This window comes from Manis javanica, chromosome 11, assembly GCF_040802235.1.
Source record: "Manis javanica isolate MJ-LG chromosome 11, MJ_LKY, whole genome shotgun sequence".
Lineage (NCBI taxonomy): Eukaryota > Metazoa > Chordata > Mammalia > Pholidota > Manidae > Manis > Manis javanica.
Window position 1 is genome coordinate 83,663,492 of NC_133166.1, and position 24,614 is coordinate 83,688,105.

General features: G+C 40.2%; 1 protein-coding gene across 10 annotated transcripts in view; it reads left to right on the plus strand.

Moving 5' to 3' along the window:
* The window catches only part of RABGAP1L (RAB GTPase activating protein 1 like), a 685,104-nt gene extending 662,056 nt beyond the window's left edge, over positions 1–23,048 (plus strand). For 9 of the 10 annotated variants that reach the window (XM_073216782.1, XM_037013728.2, XM_073216784.1 and 6 more), the window contains 6 exons: positions 2,018–2,128; positions 7,172–7,276; positions 9,491–9,574; positions 12,619–12,690; positions 16,851–17,048; positions 18,052–20,181. In XM_073216782.1, the coding sequence (XP_073072883.1) occupies positions 2,018–2,128; positions 7,172–7,276; positions 9,491–9,574; positions 12,619–12,690; positions 16,851–17,048; positions 18,052–18,204 (723 nt within the window). In that variant the 3' untranslated portion in view covers positions 18,205–20,181. Of the gene's footprint in view, positions 1–2,017; positions 2,129–7,171; positions 7,277–9,490; positions 9,575–12,618; positions 12,691–16,850; positions 17,049–18,051; positions 20,182–21,994 lie in introns of those variants that run through there. The other variant, XM_073216783.1, reaches the window with a different exon arrangement.
* Positions 23,049–24,614: the final 1,566 nt, after the last annotated feature.

Sequence of the window (24,614 nt, forward strand, 5' to 3'; positions counted from 1 at the left end):
AATGTTAGCCCCTGCTGGCATCCACATTACTTAAGCAAAGATTGATAATTGAGCTGTAAACACCTGGCTTTTTTTATATTTTAGTCTATCCTCTTATTATGCTTCTGTGGCAGGGTAGAACTTGTGCAGACTGAGGGGTCAGACAGAATTTGAGGAGTACAATTGGCCCCTACAAATATGTACACTGTCTTTTCAGGAATATTCTGGGAAAGTGCCTGGCAAAGCAGTGCTTTTGAGGGGGTTACATTGTTTCTTGATCACAGGGGAAAATCCAGTACAGTTTTGCATAGAATATGAGCTTTGCACAGGAATGGACTTTAAAAAATTCTCCTTTAGGCATTTCATCCTTTCCAGTAGAATTCAAATTCTGAATCACTTTTTATTTTTTAAACAACTTTTTAAACTTCTTTTTTAACACATGTATTTTATTATACAGTCATTGTAGAAAACTTAGAAACATTTTAAAGACAATAAAAATAATCCACTACTCACAGTTAATGTTATTTATGTTGTTACAAAAATGGGATTTTCCATCAACTTGTCTTTCTATTTTCTACAACATACGTATTTCTAATGTCATTAGTAATTTTTCACTGCTATTTTCTATGTCCTTCTACCATGAATTTATTTCAAAGGACTTAAATAATCTGGGATTGTTTTTATGTTTTTCAGTAGCTATCTTTTTCAAAAGCATTTTGATGTTCCCCAACTATCTCAGTCCACCTTTTCCAGAAGAGAAGACAAATAGACCCTGTCACAGTGCAGGTCTGTCCTCTGGCTTCTCTGGTGGCCCTATTTCAGGACCCTCTGCCTCCATGAAGGTCTCAGGCCTTTGTTTTCCCTTACCATCTGCTTTTTTGCCCTTCTTTAAAAAACAAAAAGAAATTAGGTTTTCCTTTTTCCATATAAGAAACCTTGGGTTGTCCCAGAGGAGCTAAAATCCACCTCACCCCACCCACCGTGCCGTGAGACACTGCCTTCCAGGGCACGGATGTGTCTTCTGGTTGTGCAATGCTGCTGTGTCTGAGTTTCTGCCGCCCTTGCAGAAAACACTGGTAGGAGTGTCAGTCTGAAAAACAGGAAGGTCTCATCACATCAAAGTCTTTCCTGTCAAGATCTCTTTTGAGTCTTCTGTAACTGCTAATAGTAACAAAGAAAGTGCTTTTGATATTTGGACTGGAAGACACTAAGTCGCTATTCTGAAAATAGACGTGAACATACAAGGTTCACGATGGCTAGAAAAGGGGAGACCTTGCTTCATAAGAATGTGACTGCGGGCTTTCATCATGTAACTTTGGTTTCAGGTATTTCCTGGCAGTTGAAGGGGGGAGAAAAACAGGTCAGCAATTTATTTTACCCAGAATTTTTTAATCTGAAGTTTTGAAAAACCAAGAGAAACATTTAGAGACATTATAAGGACTGTTACTCTAACACAAAAATTGTTCAGAAAAGTAAATGTATTTTTACCCAAAAAATAAAAATGTCAGTTGATCGCTAAGTCATGAGCCCAGGAATCCAATTTAGTGCTCTTAAATATACTTGGTTAGTTTGAACCCTGATACTGGAAAAACAATTGCAAGAAATATTTAGTGGGTCCCCCTTTTCACCCCTACTGTGTCTCACTGTTTCCTTTGGGGTCAAGGGTTGGATTACGTGCATGCTTCAAATAAAGAATTGCCTGTGTCTGTGTTCTAGGTCTGTATGAAAACCTCACAGGACTGGGGTATGTTTGGAACTTTTGCTATTTGTGGTATGTTTTTTATAATGAAGTCTTGTCTGGAGGGTTTCAGGGAAAACTGTAAGTCTCACTGGGTGGAGCACCGCGTCTGCACCGCTAGCTTAACTCACTGTTGTTTCCCAGACAGCTTCCTGCCTTCCTGTACCTCCTGCGCCTTCTCCTTTGACACCTTCAAACGTTCACTTTGTCGTTGCTTGTTTCTCCTTGCCAGTCCCATTTGTTCCTGCCAGGATTTCCAGGCACTAATGCCCACCTCTGGCTGTTGCTCTTTTTCTGCAGAGGGAGAACCGCAGATTACAGGAGGCCAGCATGAGGTTAGAACAAGAGAATGATGACCTCGCCCACGAACTCGTAACCAGCAAAATTGCTCTGCGGAATGACTTGGATCAGGTAAACGTATCACTCACTAGGTAGCGATAAGACCGTGATGCCCACATCGAGGGCAAGGAGCAAGCCGCACTCACCACAGTCCTGCTGGGCTCCCCTCTGTCCTGGACCCTGAGTTGCTTGACGGATGAATGGGGGGCAGGAGGTGGGAGGGGACCGCTTGTGCAGCCCGAGAGGGTGGGAAATGCAAGCCTTTGAGGAAGGTTCAGGTCATTTCCAGACAGCATCTCCAACATAGTTTTTTATGCCTCTAAGCTTCTCTTGTGTCTCTTCTCTTTGTTTGTGCTTTTCCTAAACCAAGGGGCTGCCAGCGTAATTACCTGAGAGTATCAGTCACCGAGCATATATTAATGCCATTCTAAATATTGGCAGGCACTTTACTTTTTGTTCCATGAAAAGTTCTCATCTACAATAAATGGGAAGATTCCATATGAAATATGCACATTAAGATATATGTACTGTTGGATTGACAGGCATCCTAGTGGCTTAGAGCCAAGACTGCCTGGGAATGTATACCCTGGCATTGCCATTTACTAGCCCAGTGACCCGGGGCAGTTCTTCACCTAACTATAGGTATAAAAAGAGGTCTCTAGGAATGGCATGAGAATTAAATAAGGCCAAGCACTTCAGTAGTATGTGTTGAATAAACATTAGCTGTTGCTAGAAAGACCTTAAACTGCTTAACTTTCCTTGTTCTTTCCAAGTACTGACAGCTTTAGGACTTTCTGTGTTCTGTTTCCAGTGTTTTCAAAGATAATTGGCAATACGGAAGGAGTCTTCTGCAGATTTAAAATTATCACTGTCTTTTCTTTAAAAAAGCAAATCTTCCCAGCAAAATGGTACAGGGTCAGAAAAATTGAGACTTAGACTGTTGGATATGTAGAAAAGAGGTATCACCTGTGCTCTCACTCAGCCATGACAATATTTAAAATGCAGACCCATTAATAATAGAAAGGTGATCAAATGTTTAAAATTGAAGGAATTTTTTCAGTGTTTAAAAATGGTCCCTCCACAATTAACAGCCAATTTTGCAGCTTGAAGTTTTAACCATAGTAAGATGGGAAATAAGACCCCTGGCAAGGAGAACAGAGCTAAAGCGGGAGAGGAGGAAGCCGAAGGAGGCAACACTAAATGGAGTTTGAAACGGAAACAAAAACTGCTGCTTGGGATACAGGATGTAGAAGGGAGAAAAAGTGGCCCTGGTTGGAGGGGGCGGGGAGGGGCCCCTTTAACCACAAACCCCAGTCAGCCAGCCTACTTGGATGTTGTAGGAGGTGGTATGAAAAATGTGTGACTAAACGGGAACCAAGGGGAGGCAGGGTGGTCCCCCTGCAGTGCGGCCACGCCCAGCCGACCTCAGCCGGCACGGTCATGCCTTCAGAGACCCAGGAGTGCTTCCGTGCCGTCGTGAAATTCGCGGTGCTTCGTTAGCTTTACAAACAGCCTCGACGCACACTTGATTCTGCCACTTTGAATCTTTTTATCCATTAATGGTTTTCTTAAGATGCTAACTAAATGAGGAAGGTTTTAAATGAAAACTGGGAATGCAGTGAAATGGAGAAAGTTGTAATTTGAAAGTTGTGTGGCAAATGTATTTGATAGTATATATAAAGCCTTTAAAAGACTTTAAAAATAGTTACTGAGTACCTACTTGACACCAAGCACTATATTTAGCGATTTATAAGCATTATCTCATTTTATCTTCCTAATGACTTCATTAAGCAGGTATTATTTTAATCTTCCATTTTACAAATGAGGAAACATATATATATATATATATATATATATATGTGTGTGTGTCTTGGAAAGTCATCCTAAGAAAAAGAGATTTGGTCAAAAATATGTGTACAAGGTTGTTTACTGCAGTGTTACTTTTAAGAAAAAAAAATAGGAATAATGTATGTGTTCAGTAGAAAGGGACAGTGAAAGCATATGTTTTTGGAGTCGTTTTTAAAAAACAATGGGGAGGTAAAAAAAAACAAAAACAATGGGGAGGTAATAATATGATAATGTTTTTTTTAAACTGAATTTATCTGTATATAATGTTTGCATCTAATTGCAAGGGATGTGGCTGGCCTAGTCACCCATAGGAAAGGAGGCTAGAATAAGGCTCCACAGGAAAAAGGCCTTTGAGGAAATATATCAAAATGTTGTGACTGGATATCTCTAGGTGATAAGAGTAAATCTAATATGTATATTCATCTTTATACTTTCATTTTTTTCAATTATCTTTTTTTTTTGGTTCTCCCAAGTCTTGTTCCACAGAAGGAGGGAAAATGTTAATACAGAAGAAGTGGCTTTGAATTAGAAATAATCTGGCATCAATTATCTTTTATAAGAAGACCTTAAATTTCTAAACCACCCTTGTTTAAGTCAGAATATACATTATAACTTTATAATCACCAGAAAAAAAACATAGTTAAGAATTTGTTTCACCACCAAGAAAATCTGTTTTTGGACCAGTCTGGAATGATGCTGTACTGATTGGTACTCCTGAAGTAACTGATTATTCAATGCCTCAGTACATCGTGTAGACACTAGACCAGTCCCTGAAGAAACGATTATTTCATTCATTCCTTCTCTCTCCTATTCCCTCCCTTCATACCTCTCTCCCTCTTTTTCAAAAAGTATATAAGACCCGGCCCTCTGCCTTTTGAAGCTCATTATTTAGATGAAACGATAAAAATTGTCCATGCAGATCTGCCAACATCTGATGGGCTGCAGGGCGTGTGCGCCTGTAACATGCCGGCCCGCTGTCTGCAGGGCAGGGCCCCGCCTCAGGGGAGGTACCCTGGGCCCATTCCCTAGAGTGCAGGTACTTTTCCATTCCCAGTTTACCAAAATCAAACCTCTTTTTAAAAATAACAACACTTTGGCAAACATTAGACAAACCTGAGAGCAGATGGCATTTGAAACAATACAGAAAGCAAACAAACACTAATTAAGTAATTAGGTACTTTTAAAAAATAAATGATTCCTTACACTTGTCCTTTTGGGGCCTGCTGCTCGCTCCTGGCCCAAGTCTCTTAGTTTTTCTCTCTGACAGAACCTTCTCTTTTGACAACTCTCCCTCCCCCAGACTCCTTAAGTAAGGACTTCTCAGGGATTAGAAATGTAAAATATAGTATGTCTAGATATGCTGAAGAATTTAAGAAGCTTGTTACTGAATGGCAGGGTAGCATTGACTGTTCAGAAGTTTACGGAAGGCTGAAAGTCTGAGTGAATCTCTCTTTAAGAAACCAAGCTTTGAAAACATTTATTTCAGTGTCATTACGTATATTATAAAAGAACTATTCTCTTCACAAAATGGAAATTGCCAGCGTACTGGAAGAGGAGGTTAGATGGTAATCTTTTTTATTAGCAGGGCTGTCACTCAGGTATGGCAGACAGAACTTGTAGGGAACAGATTTGATTGGATTTTCAAGAACACGGAATGCTTGGCACAGCTGCTCCTGATTCACTGGGCCCCTGCATCAGAGACTTTGGGAAGGGTCTCCCTGCTCTGTGGGTAACTTCAGTCGTCTGGCTTGTAGATCTAGAATTCGTAGTTTTGAGTTTCCATAATCTACATCGGATAAATTCAAGAATACTTAATTTACAAAATATATGTTGCATTTGTTGAGGCTCACATCTGATTTTAGGGTGTTATTTCTCTGTGTAGATTTCCTGCCTAAAATCTAATGTATCAGAACAAATTTGAGAGTCGAATTAGAGAACAAACTGAGAGGTTTTTTATCTTAACTATCTGACAGTTCCAAATTATCTGAAAACAGAGCTCTAACCACTGGGATATGGGACTTCGGGAGCTAAAATACAGTGAGAACAGAGAAGCTGGAATGCAGTTTCTCTGCCAGTACCCAGCAGACTGTGCTGGCCTGGCCATCTGGACATGAGGGAGATACAGCGAAACACAGACAGAAGGCCACCTGGCCCGTTCTCACAATCACTTGGATAGCATTTTGCTGCTGTCAGCCAGGGATAGCTTCTTCAAATAGCTGCCACCTGTCTGTCTGTGGTTTCCTCTGCTGAACTCATCCTGAGGCACTCAGCCACATCCCCTCCACACAGTCCACTTCTGCAGTGCCTCAGAGAGCCCCATCCATTCACTTATCAATACGGAGTGCCTTCTGGGTACCTAATGCTGGGTGCGGTGCTGGGATAAGCTGACGAGTGGATCCTGTCCCCCCAGAGCTTAATGTCTAGTGGGCCAGACAAGTAAGTCACACATGTAATTTGTCGTTACAGATTGTGCTAAGTGCCATCCAGGGAAACGTGAGAGGAGCTGATTAAGAAAGGGTTGAGAGGTACAGGGCTGAGGTCACACCTCACTGTGGATGGAAGCTGAGACCCCAAGGGTGCAGCAAGGGCCCTGGAGTGTAAAACACACTCACGTTAACTAAGTTAAATGGATACACAGTGCTTTCCTCATCATCGTCAGCTCTGTATCTAAGCTAAGGCCAGAGGACTCGCCCTGAGTTTTCCTTGGCCATTGTAGAAATAGGGTCCTGTCCGTTTGGATTCCGTTTGTGTGGCCATCTCCATCATGGCATGTGCGTGCTCACCGTCCTGTGTGAGTGTCCAGTGGCCGGTTTCCTCAGCGGGTCTTGGGATTTTCTCCCCTGTTGTCTGTGGGTCAGCCTGTCTGTTATTCCTTTCTGAATCCACATGCACCTGAGCGCGGCCAGTAGCTTGAGTGCAGTTGTGACATCTGAAAACGTGGGAAGCATTCAGAAAGAGCATGGGCTTTGATGCCATTCAAGTCTGAATTCAGACCATGGCTCTGGTAGACGTGTGCCCCAGTGGGTTATTGGGTCTCTCCTAACTTTACCGTCATCATCTGTAAAACAGTATGAGGATCAGGGAGGTGTGTGCCCAGTGCCTGGTACATAATTAGCCTTCAGGGAAAGCAGCCACCCCTGGGTGAGCTCGGAGGGACGGGAATGGCATGCTACTTAATGTGGCACAATAACAACTAGAGACTAGGTTTGGAGAAAATATACATGCACTTTCTTTACCCTCTATGATTGTGATGTGCTCTGGTTGCAGGCAGAAGACAAGGCAGATGTGTTGAATAAGGAGCTTCTCTTGACCAAACAGAGGCTGGTGGAAACCGAGGAAGAGAAGAGGAAGCAAGAGGGAGAGACTGCCCAGGTAAAAGGTGTAGGCGGGCCCTTCCTTACCCGGCGTGCTGCTGTGTGCAGCGGACCACCTCGGTAAACCTGTCACGAAATCAGATTTATTTTAGATCAAGGGTGATGTTAAAGCTGCACATGTGAGTGGCACTGGGTCCCAGCATTTCTTGAAGGGGTGTTGGAAGCGGAGACAACGTTCTGCCCTTGAACAGCTTTTAGGAATTTGCCGTTCCTGAGATATCTAGCAAGAGTGTTAAGTTTTCTCTAAGTTTAGTGACTTGGAATGATGATCCAAGAGCTTTGACACTTCTGCAAATTTCATGTCGCGTCTCCAAGGTAACTGACTTTTCTGAAATAGTTTGAGCCAAAAGCCTACAGAGATCTCTGCTGGGAGTTGCCTCAGTCAGTCACACTTAATTTGCCTGATTCATGACTTAGAAGAAGGGATGCCCACATTACCAGCAGAGCTCTCAAGCCTTATTCCTTGGAGGTATGAAAAAAGGAACCCTTTAGGCATCAGCCTGGAAGTCTGCACCCAGCAGTCTTCATGTGAGCTGTGAGGCTGAGCAGCTGCAGGCCCCACCATGGCAAAGGAGTCCCGGATGGGTGGTAGAGGGGCCCCTCCGCCCAAGGCCTTGATGCCTCCTGCTGCCCTGAAGAAGAGCATTCCCCAGTGTCCTCCATCTCTGTCAGTCCTGGCCAGCCGTGATTAATTCATTTATTCTAATGAGTTTCATTCCAAGACATCAATAATACTGAATATAAAACCAAACACAAAGCATTTCAAAGACCTACGTCCAAGCAGGAAAAGTTCCAGTGAAGTTACTGATGAAGGGATGTGTCATTTAGCATCTTTTAGGGTTTGGAAAAAGTGTTCCTTGACTTATTTTTAATTGGAAAATGATGAAATGACTTGGCATTTACTGTGGACCGAGATTCTTAATTTTGATATACTCAAATTTTTCAGGAGCTAATTATCCACTTTAATCTAGGCCTTTTTGATGTTTTTTTTTCTTTACCTCCTACCTCTTTTGGGTTTACTTTATTTCTTTAGGAAAGAACGAAGCTATTAGCAAATGAATTTAATCCCTGCTCCCTCCCTTTGTGTGTGTGTGTGTGTGTGCACATGTTTATATATGCGTGTACATCCTGTATTAGTCATTATGGCACCCTTGTGAGATGGGGATTATTCTCATTTGTCGGGTGAGGAAATAATAGCTTAGAGAACCTAAGTGCCCCTTGCTCAAAGCCTCTCAGCTAAGTCTGTCCTGAAGGCAGTGGAGTCTTGTCACTGAGAGAGAAGGGTATGGTTTATGTCCTCAGATTATGTAAGATAGAGAATAGAGATTAATATAAACAACTAAGTTTTAATCAATATAACTACAAGTTGCTTTCATAATTTAATGTAACAGATACATAGAAATACAGAAATCTTCTAATGATTAAGAGTCTAATTACAAATTGCAATAATTGGTGAATTATCAGGAGTATATACCCCATTCACAATTTGGGAGGCTGCAATGCAGAATGCATCTATTTATTCTGATTATGTAGTTAAAGTAATTAGCCAAAGTTGGTTTTTGTTTGATCAACAACTTGGAAGAATTGAATTCCCTCCTACTTACCCAGCAGTACCTGAGCTTTCTCATCGCCTTAACCTTCCCCTCTACCTGGAATTCTAGGGCTGCCAGGCTACAAAAATAACTGGTTTCAAGTTTAGCATTCATAATTTAGTATTTCTATGACTGTAGCAAGTGCCTGCATTGTGTATCGCTTTAGCTCTTTCTAAAGTCACTGCTTCTTTAGTCCCTGAATCTCCTGACCTCAGGAACCTTATCTTCCCCCATCTTTTCCCGACTCCAGTCCAAAAGCCTCTTGCTCTACCTTCAGAGAGGTAACAGCAGTGACAGTTGGGGACTGTGAATAGGAAGGCCTGAAATAGTTTTTAGTAATTTATTATATAGTATCAAGAGTACGTGGAACCCTGCCCTGATGATTTTAGACTCTCCTAAGGATAAAGTTAGCTTCTGAATGGACACTTTTTTAACTTTATATTCACAAAGTAAGATGATTAGGTTTCTAAATGATCAAGAAGCAACTTCAGTGGGGAAAGTTTATATAGTTGTTAACATTGTTGTTGACTCTCAGTCGGGCAGCCTTGACTATAGGGGTTTGTGGAAATTTATTAAGATTTTGATTGAGTCCTGCTGTTTCTCATTCTCATTCCTTCTAGCTAAAAGAAGTCTTTAGGAAACAGCTAGAAAAGGCAGAATATGAAATAAAGAAGACCACAGCTATCATTGCTGAGTATAAACAGGTAATGTGCTGCTGTGGCTTTTATTGCTATAAAAATAATTATTCTTGTTTTGTGTCGGGAAAAAACGTTTTTGTTTTTAGAATCTCCAGAACAGTGCCTGCACTGCACTCCTTAAATTCAGTGGCTTGCTGCCTCCTCTGAAATAGACAGTGGTTGGAATGCTTACTGATAATGGTTAATTGAGCAAAACAATCTTGTGGTGGTTTACAATGTTTGGTAGATTTAGAGGAACGAGAAACTTTATTATTACCATTGGGATTCTGTCTGTGCCCTACTCAGAAGCTAATTTCCAGTAAACCACATTAGTAACATTTGCCTCTTTGCCAAGGACTGAAGCTCAGTGATTGTATGAAATGGCAGTAGCTAGGGGATCAGTGTGTCCTTTGATGTCACAGTATAGAATGTGGGAGCTTTTTTGTCCACATGGCTATGTGGCCTCACCCAAAGGAGGCCAAAGCTAGCAGGAACGTCCCCCTTCTGTGAACCTTAAAATGTAATGGAGGGCTTGCTGTCCCTGAGGGCATGTCTGGCCCCATCACCAGAGTGGCCCAGAAAACCCTCATGCCAGCTTGAGTCATACTGTCTCGTCTCTGCTGGTCATGCTAGGCCATTGCGAGGACTCCTCTAATTGCTGAGACCATGAATAGAATAGGTAAGTTCCAGTTTTCCAGAATTAATCAAGGACTGTATGTCACCTACTTAGCCAACAATTTCACTGGGGTCGCCTTCCTCCTAGAGGACTTCAAATTCTGATGCTTACCCTTTTTTAAAAAGTATTTTCTTCTTGTAAATGAAATTTATGTTCCTTGTAGGAAATTAGGCAAGTATAAAAGAGCACAAAGAAAACAAACTCTCCTTAAACCTGCCAACTAGAAATAATAACTGTAATATACTGAGTACACATTATTGCTGTCTAAATAAAAATGTCTAATATGTTCATGGTATTTTTTGAAACTAGTTCATTTCATATATTATGAACATCTTTTCAAATGGATTTTTCTTCTTTATGGAAGATACCATAGAGATAAGGATTCAGAGCTGCCTTACTCTCCTATGATAATATTTGTTTATTCATGCCTACTATACGAGAGACTTGATTCTTTGGGGGAAAAAGGATGAGTTAATTCAGGTTTTCTCTTCTAGAAGCTGATCATGTAATAGGGAGATAGTACCTGTGCATAAATAGGAGGAAAGGGAACCTATTAAATATGAGAAATGAGGAAACCATTCCTGGAGAAGGGGTGATTTGAGCTGTGCTTCAAAGGTTGAGTGAGATTTGGGTATGTGGAGATGGAGAAGGAGAGGATGGAAATGGTGGAAAGGGAAACAGCATGTGCAGAGGTGTGGAGGCACAGGTCATTGAACAGAAATCATTGTGTTTGGCGTATTTTGAGTACAGCAGAGAAACAAAGGTGAACTGGGGCCCAGTTCAAGGAAGGTTCCTCAGATTTGTAGTAGGATGTCTGAGCAGGAAACTGCTGTGATCAGGAACATACTGTTGGCATTAATCTGTCCCAGTGAGAAATGTAGAACCAAGTGGAGAGACCCGCAGGCAAAGACACTGACCAGTAAGAGACTAACAGTGGGGTCTACGTAAGAAAATGTAGGGCCCTGAACTACAGAAAATGGTAGTCCGACAGAGCAGAGGAAGATATAAGAAGTAGTCATTTTTTGCTAGACAAGGGAAAACACTGAAAGTGATCCTGAGATTTTGAATTTGGGTAACTAGAAGAAGGGATGGTTAGACATTAACCAACACAGGTTAAAGACCATGTACCATGGAACTTGCCATCACAGCAAAGGCATTTCTTTCTTCACCACGTTAGGCCATGGGTGGCCGCCATATGAAACACTCTTCAAAATAGTAATACTGGGACTATCCTTGAATATTATCTGGCATGCACTTCACATAATGTAAAAGGAAACAGCCCAATCTGTTTGAAGGTAATTAGGATATAAAACATAATGTAAATGTATTTTATAGTTGGAATTGGCTATATTTCACAATGTTTGGGTTTATTTAAAAGGGCATATGGCTTGCCAGAATTACTAGGGAGACTGCTTGTTTTTAACAGCAGCCAGGACAGTCCTGCTTGCTGTCTACGGGACTGGATCTGCAGAAACGACACTGAACTGAGCAAGAAGGCTCTGGTCTCTAGAACCATTTTTGAATAGACTGGGATTTTTTAAATGTGTTTTGATAATAGAGGTAGACCTTTTATGTTTCTAGTCCAAATTGTACTGTAAAATTTGGCATCCCCTAACTTTATTATGCTTTTCAAAATTAAAAGATTTTATTTCACTCAAGGAATTTGAACTTCCAGTAGTTTTTTTAAACAGTGTTTTGGCTTCGAAAACACTTATTTCTACCTGTTTCTACTATTTGCTGTTAGCATCTTATTTCAGATTCAAAATAATGAGATTTATTTAATGAGCACTTAAACTTGGCCAGGTGCTATACTGATTCCTTCACATACACTTTTTTCCATTGATTATCACAGCACAACACTTCAGTCCCAAGGAAACAGCAGCAGCTTAGGCCAGTGAATCTGCCCGAGGACACAGTGCTGGAAGCAGTAGAGCTGGACTTCTAGGCTCTTCACTTTATGCTATGTTGCCAAACCACTTGATACGAGTTTAGCCTTTATATTCCCTGGTCACTTTACCTTTGCTTTACTCTGCCACTTAAAGAAACATTTGGATTGGAAAACCCAACAGAGACTCTCTTCATGGCTGTACATACATTTCTCATTCAGATTTCTTTTCCTCAGATTCTCAGCATTGTACCTTGCACAGAGTGGGCATTCAGCAAAGATTCTATAGATTGATTCCAAGTGAGGATTGATTGAAACTAATTTCAAAGGCTACTGACAGAAATAACTACCCCATGTGTTTGTCTACTAATGAAGATAGACATGTACTTTCATCTGGAGCCCCTTCTAGCATCAGAGATGCTAGGGTTGTGTGACTTGGTAAACAGTTACGTGCACACGCTGCAAGAGTCGTTCTACTTTCCAGTAAAGAAACTCTCTTCTTTTCTTTAGATCTGTTCCCAGTTAAGTACCAGGCTGGAGAAACAGCAGGCATCCAGCAAGGAGGAGCTGGAAGTGGTAAAGGTGAGGAACAGTGAAATAGTTCTGTGATATAACTTCTTCCAAAGTCAGTCTTTAGTAAGTACCTGATAGGAAAATCCCATTACATGACGACACCCACAGGCAGGACAGCTTGTAGAATCACGCCCACCTCCCGCTCCGTTTTAAATGATTTAGGAAATTTGAAGAATAGTAGCTCTTCTGATCTGGGTGGATTCTCTTCCCTGCCAGCTGAAAGGTGAAGTGCCCGTAAGTCTTACTGGCTATCACAGGCAGGCAGTGGGGCTCCAGGGTTGTCCCAGAGCCGCCTGGAGGCTCTTGGATGGGAGAAACCTGGGAACCCTGGGCAGCCTGCCTCCTGACTGCACCCAGATTGATATGGCTCCAGCGTGCAGCCCAGTAGGATTGTCCGATTGCTCTCATGAATCCTAAGCACCAGGCACAAAAGAGAACTGCAAGAATTGGCTGGAAAACACGTGTTGGGTAACTGGTTCTTTAGAGGATTGTTTTGCAAGAAAACCTGTAGCATTTGTTTACATACTGCCCCCTGGTGGTAAACTCCCTATGTTGATTGTCTATTTGAAAAAAGGAGTGTTTATTCTGTACAAACCAGGGTAAACTGAACGGTATGCTTAAGAAGCAGTGCTTGTACAGCCCATGCTGGGACCTGTGTTACAGAAACCTGACACACTTCCATTTGAATATATTCAGGTTTCATACTAGTAAATAAATGCCTTCTGGTCACTTTAGCATATAATTTAATTGGACAAGACATTTTAATCTTTCTAAGCTTTATTTTGCATTCTATAAAATAGAGATAATATGGCCTGCCTCAGAAGATCATTTTGCAGAATAAATAAGGTAATGTGTATACAGTGTTTAGCTTAATACTTATACAGTACATACTCAAAAATACATATTTATATGTTAATAACCTGAAAATCTGAGGCATGAGAATTGAAAACATAAACCTTATTCTGACATTGTTTTCCAGAAGTGTTTTTTTCTTCTTTCAGGTTTAAAAAAGAAAAGCCTGTGATTATTAGTGGGTATAGAGTTAGTGGTTTCCCTTCCCAAAGCTGCTGAAATTTGGGTTCATACCATCCCTTTCTGGTCTTCCTTTGCCCTTCTTCCTACTTATCCTTTATCATTCTTTGACCAGTGTAGGAACACGGACTGAGACTCAGTTGATGAAGTGTCTTGGCATAAAAGGGTTAACTTTTTAGTCCAGAACTAAAATCTCTGGAAGTAAAAATGAATCAAGGATTTATACTGATCCCCCAGTAAAGGTTTTATTGAGCATCTATTGTAGACATCGCTATTAGACTTCTGTATTTTTACAGAAATTATATATGACAAAAACTTAGAGTTTTCCTACAGGAGCAAGTTATACATATGCCCGTGAAACATTTAAGAGATAGTTCAAAAGGATCTAAGTGCTGAGTTAGATAACACTGACAATCAGAGGGGTAGAGAAAGCAGAATTGTAAGAACCACAGACCAAAGATGACTCTATGAAGGAAGGTGGACTAGAGCAGGATGGGTACAATTCAGTTAAAGGGACTTGAAAAGGACGTTCTTAAAAAGGACTTAAGAAGACTCAGACATTGCAGTGAGTCTCTCAGTATCTCACTGAGGGGACTGATGTGATTAGAGTGCGTATTACAGAACAGAGGAAAATGCCGGATAAGTAGGTAGGTTACCTAATGAAAGGCCATGACTTCAGGAAGAGGAATTTGAACTTGTTTTAGCCAAATAAAGAGCAACAGCTAACACTTACTAAACACTGACTGATTGTGATGTGCCAAGGTTTTATGTGTATTATCCCATTTAACCCTCACAACTGCCTGAGAAGATAGGCCCTGTTACATCTTCTTTTGACTGACTTATTATATCTTTTTTTTAAATTGATGATGATTACCAAAATAGGTAATTCATTTGCTCAAGGTCACACAGCTGCTAAGCAGCAATGCCAGGATTTGAGGCCAGGGAGTCAGACACTACAGTCCATACCCTTAGTCCGTACTTAGTCATACTGCCTCCTCTTTCCCCAGGGCTGTTTCCCTTCATCTCTTGTTTCGTGTGATGCCATAGCTCCCAACTTTCCATCCTCCTCTATTACCATCTCCTCTTCAGTTAATCCTCTACACTATGCGCAGAATGAGCATTCCCAAATATAAACTGACTATATCACGTTGTGTATCTGTTTAGAATTAGATTGACCACATACACGAAACCTGAAAAACATTGGCTGGAACACAAAATATGTTGATTATCTCATGCACCAGGAGTCCAATAGGGGAAAGAGCCTTGGTTCCGTCAGAAATCCAGCTCATCAGCTATCGGTGACCCACATCCTCAGCATGGGCTTTCATCCGCAAGGCCACCTAAAAGCCAAGCCTGTCAACTGGCATTTCCACCTTCACACCCATATTCGATGGTAGAATTTTGGGCCAGGAGATGCAAGGATATATAAGGGTCCACCTCCAGCTGGGTGAGCTTTCTCCAAACAGCCTTCTTAGAAGTTCCATACCATACTTCTGCTTACATATCAGGACTTAATTCCATGGCCACACCTACTTCAAGAGAGTCCGGGAAAATGGCACCTTTTAATTAGGCATTTTACTAGCCCAAATAACATCAGGGCTCTGTTGCTGAGGACGGGATGGGTGTTGGGTGGAAATCTGCGGCCTCTGCTGTACCTTAGTACCTCAGCATGCCTGGCACACTTGGCATCATGAGGCGCATAGCTCTGTCTCCAGCATGTGGCACAGGTTTGGTGAAGTGAATGCCTTTCCTATAGGATAAAATCAGGAATCAGTAGCATTACATTTAAGGACCTTTGCAACATGGCCGTGGAGAATTCTGCTCACTTCGTACCTGTCCCTGGTGCATTATGTACTCTCTGCTTGAGCTGTCACCTTGGATGCCCTGCAGTGTTCTCGCTGCTGAAATGTCCTCCCTATCATGAGATTAATCTGTTCCTTCATATGGTTCAGCCTAATAAAACTGCTTACCCAGCTCCATAAACTTTTAATCATTTAAGACCCAGACTGAAAAGCCATCACTAACTGTTCATTTGTTCAACAAATATTTTGTCAACCAAAAACACATGACAAATACTTCTGTATGCCTATTTAGTGCCAGTTCTGGGCTGATTACTCTTATAGGTTCTTAAGAGAGTTACAAGATATCTTTTAAGAGTTTAATGAATATTAGTCAAGCAGTAATCTAAAAAGCACAGTAAGAAGGAAATCAGTGGGGTCAAGAAGGTGTCTGACAAAGACTCAGGCCTGGGATACAGAGCTTGGACATGTCAGAGGAAGAATTATGGGCTGAATGTGAAATGAAGGAGAAGCTAATGAGTAGAAGACACTGAAGGCGCTGCAGGCCTGAATGGTGGAGCTGTGCCCCATGACACGGAAGCATGGGGAGAGTTGCTTTGTGTGTGTGTGTGTGTGGAGCATAGTTTCAGTTATGGGCATGTGGAGCTTGTTTTAACAGCAGGACATCACAATAGAAATATTCTGTAATATCTTTTATTTCTGAAGTATTTTTGGAGGTATTTTAAGAAAACAATAGCACATGGTCTTGAGAAGAGTTACTGTTGTTGAGTGCTGTGTGCTGGACTGGCGACCCAGGCCCGCGGTGATTACTTCTGTTACCTTGAACAATGATGATCATCCTTGCTTAAAGCTGAACAAAAGGACATACACTTTGACCCAAGGGGGTAGATCTAGGTTAGTTATAATCACCTTCCTCGGTCTACTAGAGGCAGGTTACTTAAACTCTGAGTTTCTTCATTTATCAAATGGGGCTGGAGGCATTAGCTGTAGGGTTTAATGAGGGTCCTGCCTGTAGAGGATATGACATGGGGCTTGGGATCTAAGAGTCATGGTAGGGCAAAATTTCTGGAACATATTTCAAAGGGATGCCATCGTATTTCTACTCCCAGGGTCTCTCTAGAGATACTTGAAGAAACAGGAGCACTCTTCACAGACAGTTGCATTTTGTGCTGATTAGATCCATTTTGGTTGCAGCACAAGAGCAATAATTACCTTTAGAAGTGGGCCTGCATTTGATGACAACAAGCAACCCCCAAATAAAAAGCCTGTATCATTTCAGGAAGTGATCTATGCTGTGACATAGAGTTTGATGTTGGTCCTCTCTTTTGGCTGTTTCAGGGTAAAATGATGGCGTGTAAACACTGCAGTGACATTTTCAGCAAGGAGGGCACTTTGAAACTAGCAGCCACAAGCAGAGAGGACCAGGGACTCGAACTGGATGACGAGAAGGACTCACTCAAGAAGCAGCTGAGGGAGATGGAGCTGGAATTGGCACAAACCAAACTGCAGCTGGTGGAGGCCAAGTGTAAGATCCAGGTTGGTGATCCGGTAAAGAACAAGAGAAAGCAAACAGTGGTCTAGGGTTAGGGTATTCTAGTGCCTCAAAATGCACCCGTCTGGCTCAGAATCCTGAGGTGTTATGGATATGATGAATCTCTTTCCTGCCCACTGATGTGTCTTGCCATAGTTTTTATGTCATTATTTTTTAATAAACACTGGTATAAACAAACCCTTAATTTCAAACGAAGGTTTAATAATTCAAACTGTATCTTTGAGAATTTAAGCATACGCTTTTTAAATCTACCGACATTTGTTGCCAAGGTGTGTTCTCATTGAAGTTGGTCCCTCGGCAGCTGACCCTGCAGGTGAAAGTTAGGCTCCTCCGCCGCCCCTTCCCTGACAGTGGGCTGTCGGCTGACGCCCATTCCTAGCTTTGGAACTTCTTGTCACCTTCACCTGATTTTGCCAAATCCCATTCCCCATAATCCCTTTCCGTGTTAGAGGATAACATAATTAGAAAAATAGTCCTGCTTTTAGATGGACTGTTCCCATTTCCTTTTCATCAGTGATCTTTCCCCACCACCATATGCCCCAACCTGTGCCACGCTAGCAACTCTTAACTGTGTCTGCGCTGGACCTTAGATGCTCTTTGGTGCGAAAGCCATGGGTTTGCAATGGGAACTCATTCATGTTTGCACCAGTAGAAATATAGTCACTTAAATGTTTTATTTGTGGTCTTAAATATATTACCTCAGGTTGCAACCTAAACCTAAATTTGGACCTAAAATTGCAGGGTGTAAAACTAAAATGAGGTTTCATTTCACTGTTCAGAGAAAGTGCAGATTCTGGGTTGAGTGGTAACTCTTCTTGCATTAAGAAGCCAATTAAATCTCTCCTGGCTTTTGTGGGAGGAAAACATTTGCTATATAGACCTGGGGATTCCAAAAGCTATACTCTTGTTTTTTTGACAGAGAAAACATTTATATAACTCAGATAGAAAACACTTGTGTAACTCAGATGATATTTTTTCTTTGATTAGGAACTTGAACATCAGAGAGGAGCCCTTATGAATGAAATCCAAGCTGCCAAAAACTCTTGGTTTAGCAAAACCCTGAACTCTATCAAAACGGCCACGGGCACCCAGCCACTGCAGCTGCCACAGGTGACCCAGCCACCCAAGGAGAGCACATAGTTCTCGCCGCACCCAAGCACAACAGTCAGAGCGACGGAAACCCAGTAGGCTTCTCCCTGGTGTCCCCTGTGAAGGAAAATAAAGCAGGCCAGAAAGCAAGCCAGAATCTTTTGCATAGCTCTCACTCTTTCTTGTATGACACTTTTCAAAGGGATGTTATTTAAACTGATCTGATTTGTGTTGAATACCCGTTTCAAGCTTCTTCATGGAAGGCTGTGTTCAGATCCATCATGGTATTATATTATTTTATATGCCTGATGTTTAGTTGAAAATAAGTGATTTAGAACTAAATGCTTTTTATTTAGAACTAATTATTCATAATTATTTTTATCGTACATAAAAATGGAGATGTCTTCTATTCCAAGGTTAAAGTGACAGGAAGATATTTGTCATAGAAAAAAAAAAGACTGAAACCTAAACTTCTTAACTTTTCAGAATTTATTCTGATAAAGCACACTGTGGGGCCAGTCATGACCACTATTAGGTTTCCTCCTGAAACTGATTCCCTGGATAGTGATAATCATGTCACAGGAAAGAACAGACCTAGGACTGAGCAGTCTCCCAAGAGAATTAGTTTATTTTCATTTCCCGTTGGGTACATCTGGAAATGAAATACCAAGAATCATGGAATAAGATAGGCTGTTGATAAAAAGAACTAGATTTTGATAAACACGGGATAAAATAAGTCATTTTAGCCCTGGAATTCTAACACATTCTTTTAAGAACTCTGCCTGGTAATTGCAAGCTCCTTTAGTATGAGCACAGTTGTGACTTCTGGCAAAACCTAAAGTCAGAAGTGGATATTCCAAGTTGCAGTGTTAGGGAACCTTCACCAGGGAAGCCTAGCAAGGCCCAGGTTCAGCCATTGTGCTTAGGCTAGAATTCAGAACCAGGGACAGGGTATTTCATTGAATGTTGACATACACTTGCTTAAGAAAACACTAACATACTGTACCTTTGTTAAAGTTATGAAATAGGAACTAGATAGAGGTCAGCTTCACATCATCTTAATATACTGTTAGGCAACTTTTCCTGATTTCTAGCTCCCTAAAAATGTGTCCTTGGTCCCTCTAGGTGAAAAGAGGCAAATGCATTTGTAACATTTTTGATTGACTATGAAATCTTTATAGAAATACCTATCTCATGGAAAGGTAAAGCTGTTGTTTAAAAGTTGATGGAAATATTTTTTTCAATTATAGTTAACATGTCTATATAAATAGTCCTTGCAGGGAATCCTCTGGTAAGGGCAAATCTAATTTTTCCATTTTCTAAGCTCTTTTGGAGGCCTTTGGTCCTTTGATGCCTACCAAACTACTGTCTGCTATGTACAGTAACATTTATTGTGAATCTCATCCTTGGCTTCATTGTTGAACATATTATTTGCAAAGGATCTTAAACTCTGTAGTACCATTGTGATTCTCATCTGTGCCATATGTTGCAATTAAAAGTAACACACTCTTGCAAGTAAATAAGAGCTGCCTCAAATCCAGGAGCTTGCACTACAAGTTGCTCATGGTGGATCCTTCCCTCTCTAAAAAGTGAAGCCCCCTGCACTGGTAAGTGTTCATATCATTACAGCTCATAAAACTGATGGGGTTTTTTCTTATCCTTTGTTACACTCATCAAATAATACTTTCTTACAGAATTCGCTTTTTTGTTGTTATTCTGATACCTTTCATCATAATATTCATTTCCTTTTACTAAAAAAGGAAAATAATCCATCATTCCAAGGGTCTCTGTTAATGTAAAGATTCCCTACATAGTGGTTTAGTAAAGCTAATATATATATATAATATATATCATATATATTAGTATAATGGCTAGAAAATTGCATTGGTACTTATTTCTGTAAATCATTTAGTATAATTTGTTGGCTTTACTGGTACTTTATGCTTTGATTTCAAGAAGCCTTGTACAAGTTGCCTTATCAAATGGCCAGCTAAATTAAAAAGGTTCTTTTATGTTTTGTGCATCTCACAGTTCTATTGTACAGATCTCTTTTTAACTTCCAAAAATCAGCACATTCCACAGTAGGCCTAACTTGCATAATTTTCCTTAAATGGTAGTTTAGGGAGAAGTAGAAAGGCTTTGGGTCCAGTGCTTACCTGTTAACTCACTCAGTTTCATAGCCCCTTATACTTTTTCCTCTAAACAAAATCATCAGGTATGATGTATTGAAAACTCATACATTCCAAACATTTAATAAATCTGTCCTTTGCATGTTCTTTAAACTCTTTCAAAAGATCATAATTGCAATCTATAGATTTTTTTTTCTTTTCCAGTTCCATATCATACTTGGGGTATGTGTATTGGTACCATACCTCCAACTGTTCCTCACTGCATTGCCTTTAGGTCAGTAGCAATAGCAAAAGATGGAAAACAAATTTCAAAATCCAAACCACCTGTCTTTCATCCTTTATTATTTGAAAACTCATGCATCTCAGCATTAAGTAACTGCTAGTTCTGATTTTTAAATATTATTTTGAAGTACATTGGAGAGTTGCTATTCTTCTCTTGAATTTCTTTTAGATTATCCAGAATTTCTTTTAGATTATCCAGCCCAAATATCCAGAAAATTTTCAATATTCTAGAGGGTTTTTCACATTTTCCTAGGATACACTGTATAAAACATTCCACCAAACATTCAACTTTTGCAGTATTCTGAAAAATGGTGATTTCTCTATTCATTAAATCCTACAGAATAAATTAAGGGAATGAATTTCAACTTTGTAATTTAGTCCATTAGCTTTTGTATCTTTAGAATCTTGTTTAACACATTCTTTAAAGCTAAAAGAAACCAAGCTGAATTTTGCAGTGCATATGTTTGCTAGCTTCCCACATCCTGAGCCATGGCACAAATTCAGTTATATTTAGTTACATGTAATTTAATGCAAAGAAATTCTCTGTTATCTAATGTTCTGTATAGGAGTGCCTATTAGAAACACTAATAGGAATGTCATATAGGCCTATGACCTACCTTTACATATAATGAAAATCTTTCTTCCCCTCTCCTAGCTATTAAGTTAGCAGTTTCTTTTTCATTGGTGTTCTTAAATTTCCATAAAGTAGAAAAGCAGTTTTTGTACTGATGTTGGGATATTAATAGTATTTATCTTGTTTCAATTTTTTCAAAATTTTCATTCTTTTATACTATGTATTAATACTTATTTTTCTCAAACCCCTGTTGCAAAGCCCTTAAAGTGAAAAAAACACAGTTTAGGGCACAAGAGATGAGAGCTCCTTAAAGGAGGTGAAAAGTTACTGAGATGAGAATAACATGTGCAGCTCATGTAAGAGTTTTTTTTCTTTAGCTGAAATCAGTCTAGTAACTATTCTGCTAAGGTGGCTGTCTGATTTCAGGGCCCCTTTAAAGGAAAAAGCAAATACCTTGTTTGTTTGGTCTCTCTGGGAAAGAACACTTTTAATTACTTAACAAGATGATCACTCTTTTAAAAAAACACTCCAAAATAGCTCTGAATTTCTTGTTTGGATTACAAGTAAATAAGAGAATGGACAGACTCTGTTGTTTTAAATATTGTGTGTGTGTGTGTTTAGGGTGTAGGTGTGTTAGGGAATATGTGTGTGAGAGTGATGGGTGGAATTTTATATAGAGTATGTGAATACCCAGGGACCATGTAACTGAACGCACACTGGTGATAAATACAGAAGGCCAGACAACAGCTCAGTGGCCTGTTTCCTACAATCAGATACAAACACCCTTCCTCTCTCACAGGGGCTTCCAAATAATACAGGCAATGCCCTTTACCATAGGAATTCCCTTGTTTTTCAGAAGCTGTCAAAATGAAAACTTTGGTGTGTGCTGCACCTCAATAGGTTGGTGGCAACGTTGAGCTGTAACGAGAAAGGAGGATGAGCAGGAGGACCTTAGTGACGGCAGTCAGGTCCCTTCTCAGTTTTCATCTAAATGATTACATGTCAAGCTTATCTCCAAATGAATTTGCTACCTGCTATAAAACATCTTCAACCTGTTCCATTCTCTCCACCACCATCCCTGGTTTATCATTAGTGGTATTCTGAAAACAGAATCATTGAGTAGAAAATTTTAAGTTACTTCTCTTTTTCATTGGCAATATGTTAATATGTAAAACCTTTTCCATTAAAATGTAACTTTTAATAACTATATATTATATATGGAATAAAATATAAGAAATTGAATTATAAGTATATAAATGCTTCAAGACTCTGGTGTCATGAAAGCACAGGCTAGAGATGGTCCCAGAATCTAAGATGCCCCAATAGCCTTTGGCATCAGTTTTGTATTTTTGCTGTTTTGCGTAACACATGGATCTTTAGTTCACATGAGGGAAAGTTTCTCAGTCAGCCCCATGTGCTTTCTTTCAGCTCCTACCTTTCCCTTGCTGAGGAGGTGGTAGAAATTTTGCACCATCTATATTTATGAATTCCATGATTTTGCCCACAGCTTCTCTAATGAAAACAGGTTCTAGAATAAAGGAATTGATTAGCCCAAGCAGCACTGACTACAAAAGAAGTATCAGCTAGCAGCCTCTCTCCTCCATAAACACTGACCAATTAGGTGTTTCCATACTCCCATGTATTATGTATAGTACACTATAAATGTAAATGTAATGCTTGTTAAGAAAAGTGCAATTTATTGTACATTGTCCCCACAAATGTTTACTTTTATAATCGTTATGAACTTGAATTGGATTAATATCTTGTTTTCATGTTGAATGAAGCCTTGTGAAATAAACAAATTCAGCCAAGAAGGTAACAAGGTGACTGCTTTTTTAAGTCAGTGATGTTTTCAGTCCTTTGTGTTGCCCCTTTGGCCCCATTAAGCAGTAATAAACATTTGTTCTGAAGTCCACATGTACCTTTATTGTTTTCTAGTCGACTTTATTCTGAATTGTCTGAACCCAGTGTTCATGTAACACTTCTTATTGACACTAGCCTCCAGGCCATTTAGAAAGAAAAATATGCCCAGGTTTGCTGCAGGCCACACCCTACACAGTGGGGTCTTGTAAAGCAGCACTGCCAAGTGCCCTCTATTCCTCTCTATAGAGTCCTTGGTTGCAAGTCACAAACTCCCACAAGCTACCTTAATTAAAATGAGTCAGTTAATTAAAAGGAAATAGGAATATTTATCTCATAGGCACCAAAGACAAAGCAGGCCTGAAGAGGCACTGGGACTGGAAGCCGTCCAGAACTTAGGGAGCTGTGCTCTTAATCGCTCTTCTGCTTGTCTTGCCCCAGGTGGTGCTCATCTGCTGTTGCTTTTCTGAAAACAGGCTTTCCCTGCTTCTAAGTGCACAACTGCCAAGTTCCCCTGCCCTCTCTCCAAGTGAGCAGCAGAGATGGACTAGTGCCTCAGTGTCCCAATTCCAAGATCTCGGAGAAATCTGATCAGCTAATCCGGGCTAGGTGACTGTTGCTAGTCTTCCAAGGTACAGCACAGTGGGTGATGCCATCTAATGCCAACAGAATCCTAGAGGTGCCCCTGGAAGTGGAGGGATGGGGCTGAGAACCTCAATTTGAATTTTGTTCTAATTTGCATTCTGTTCTGGGAGTCCAAGAGACTAGTCAGCTCCTCGTGGAATTCAGCATGTATTAAAAAACAATCAGAGATGGTAAAATTACAGTTTGTGTCTCAAATCCAGCCCACAAAGATCTTGTTTGGCATGTGGTATTTTAAACACTGAGAAATCTCACATGAAAAGTAAAACAAATAATTCAGAAAATATCTACTGAATTTGTCAGTTAAGAGGTCATGAGTGGTCTTGATGTGAATTGTAGGTGGAACTCACTGTTCACTGTTGATTAGAGGTTCTACATTTAGTGAAATGACATGTTGTAGATTTTTGTCTGGTAAGGATGTAAATCCCTACTTTTCAGAAATGTAATTCCAAAGGTTATATAGTTTATTGCTTTGTAGTATGACAACCAGTTTGTATCTAACTTTGCAACCTTACACTAACATTCCATTGTGAAACTACCCATAAGTACCCAGCTATGCAGCACTTTGATACAGTTTTGACATCTTGTTGGTTCCCTCATTAACTAATGAACTGAATAGAGTATTTGCCATATGTTCATTTTATATTTTCCTAAGTCTTGATTTCACATTTCTGAAGTTATACTTTAACGAGACTTACTACAGTTGGGTTTGAACTATGAGGGTCCACTTGCATGCATATTTTTTTCAATAAATATATTGCAAATTTTGAGATTTGCAATAATTTGAAAAAGCATTTTCTCTAGCTTATTGTAAGAATCAGTATATAATACATGTAACATACAAAATACGTGTCAATTGATGGTAAGCGTTCCAGTCAGCAGTAGGCTATTGGCAGTTAAGTTTTGGGGGAGTCAAAAGTTATATGTGGATTTTCAACTGTACGGGGGATTGGTGCCCCCAACCCTCTTGTTGT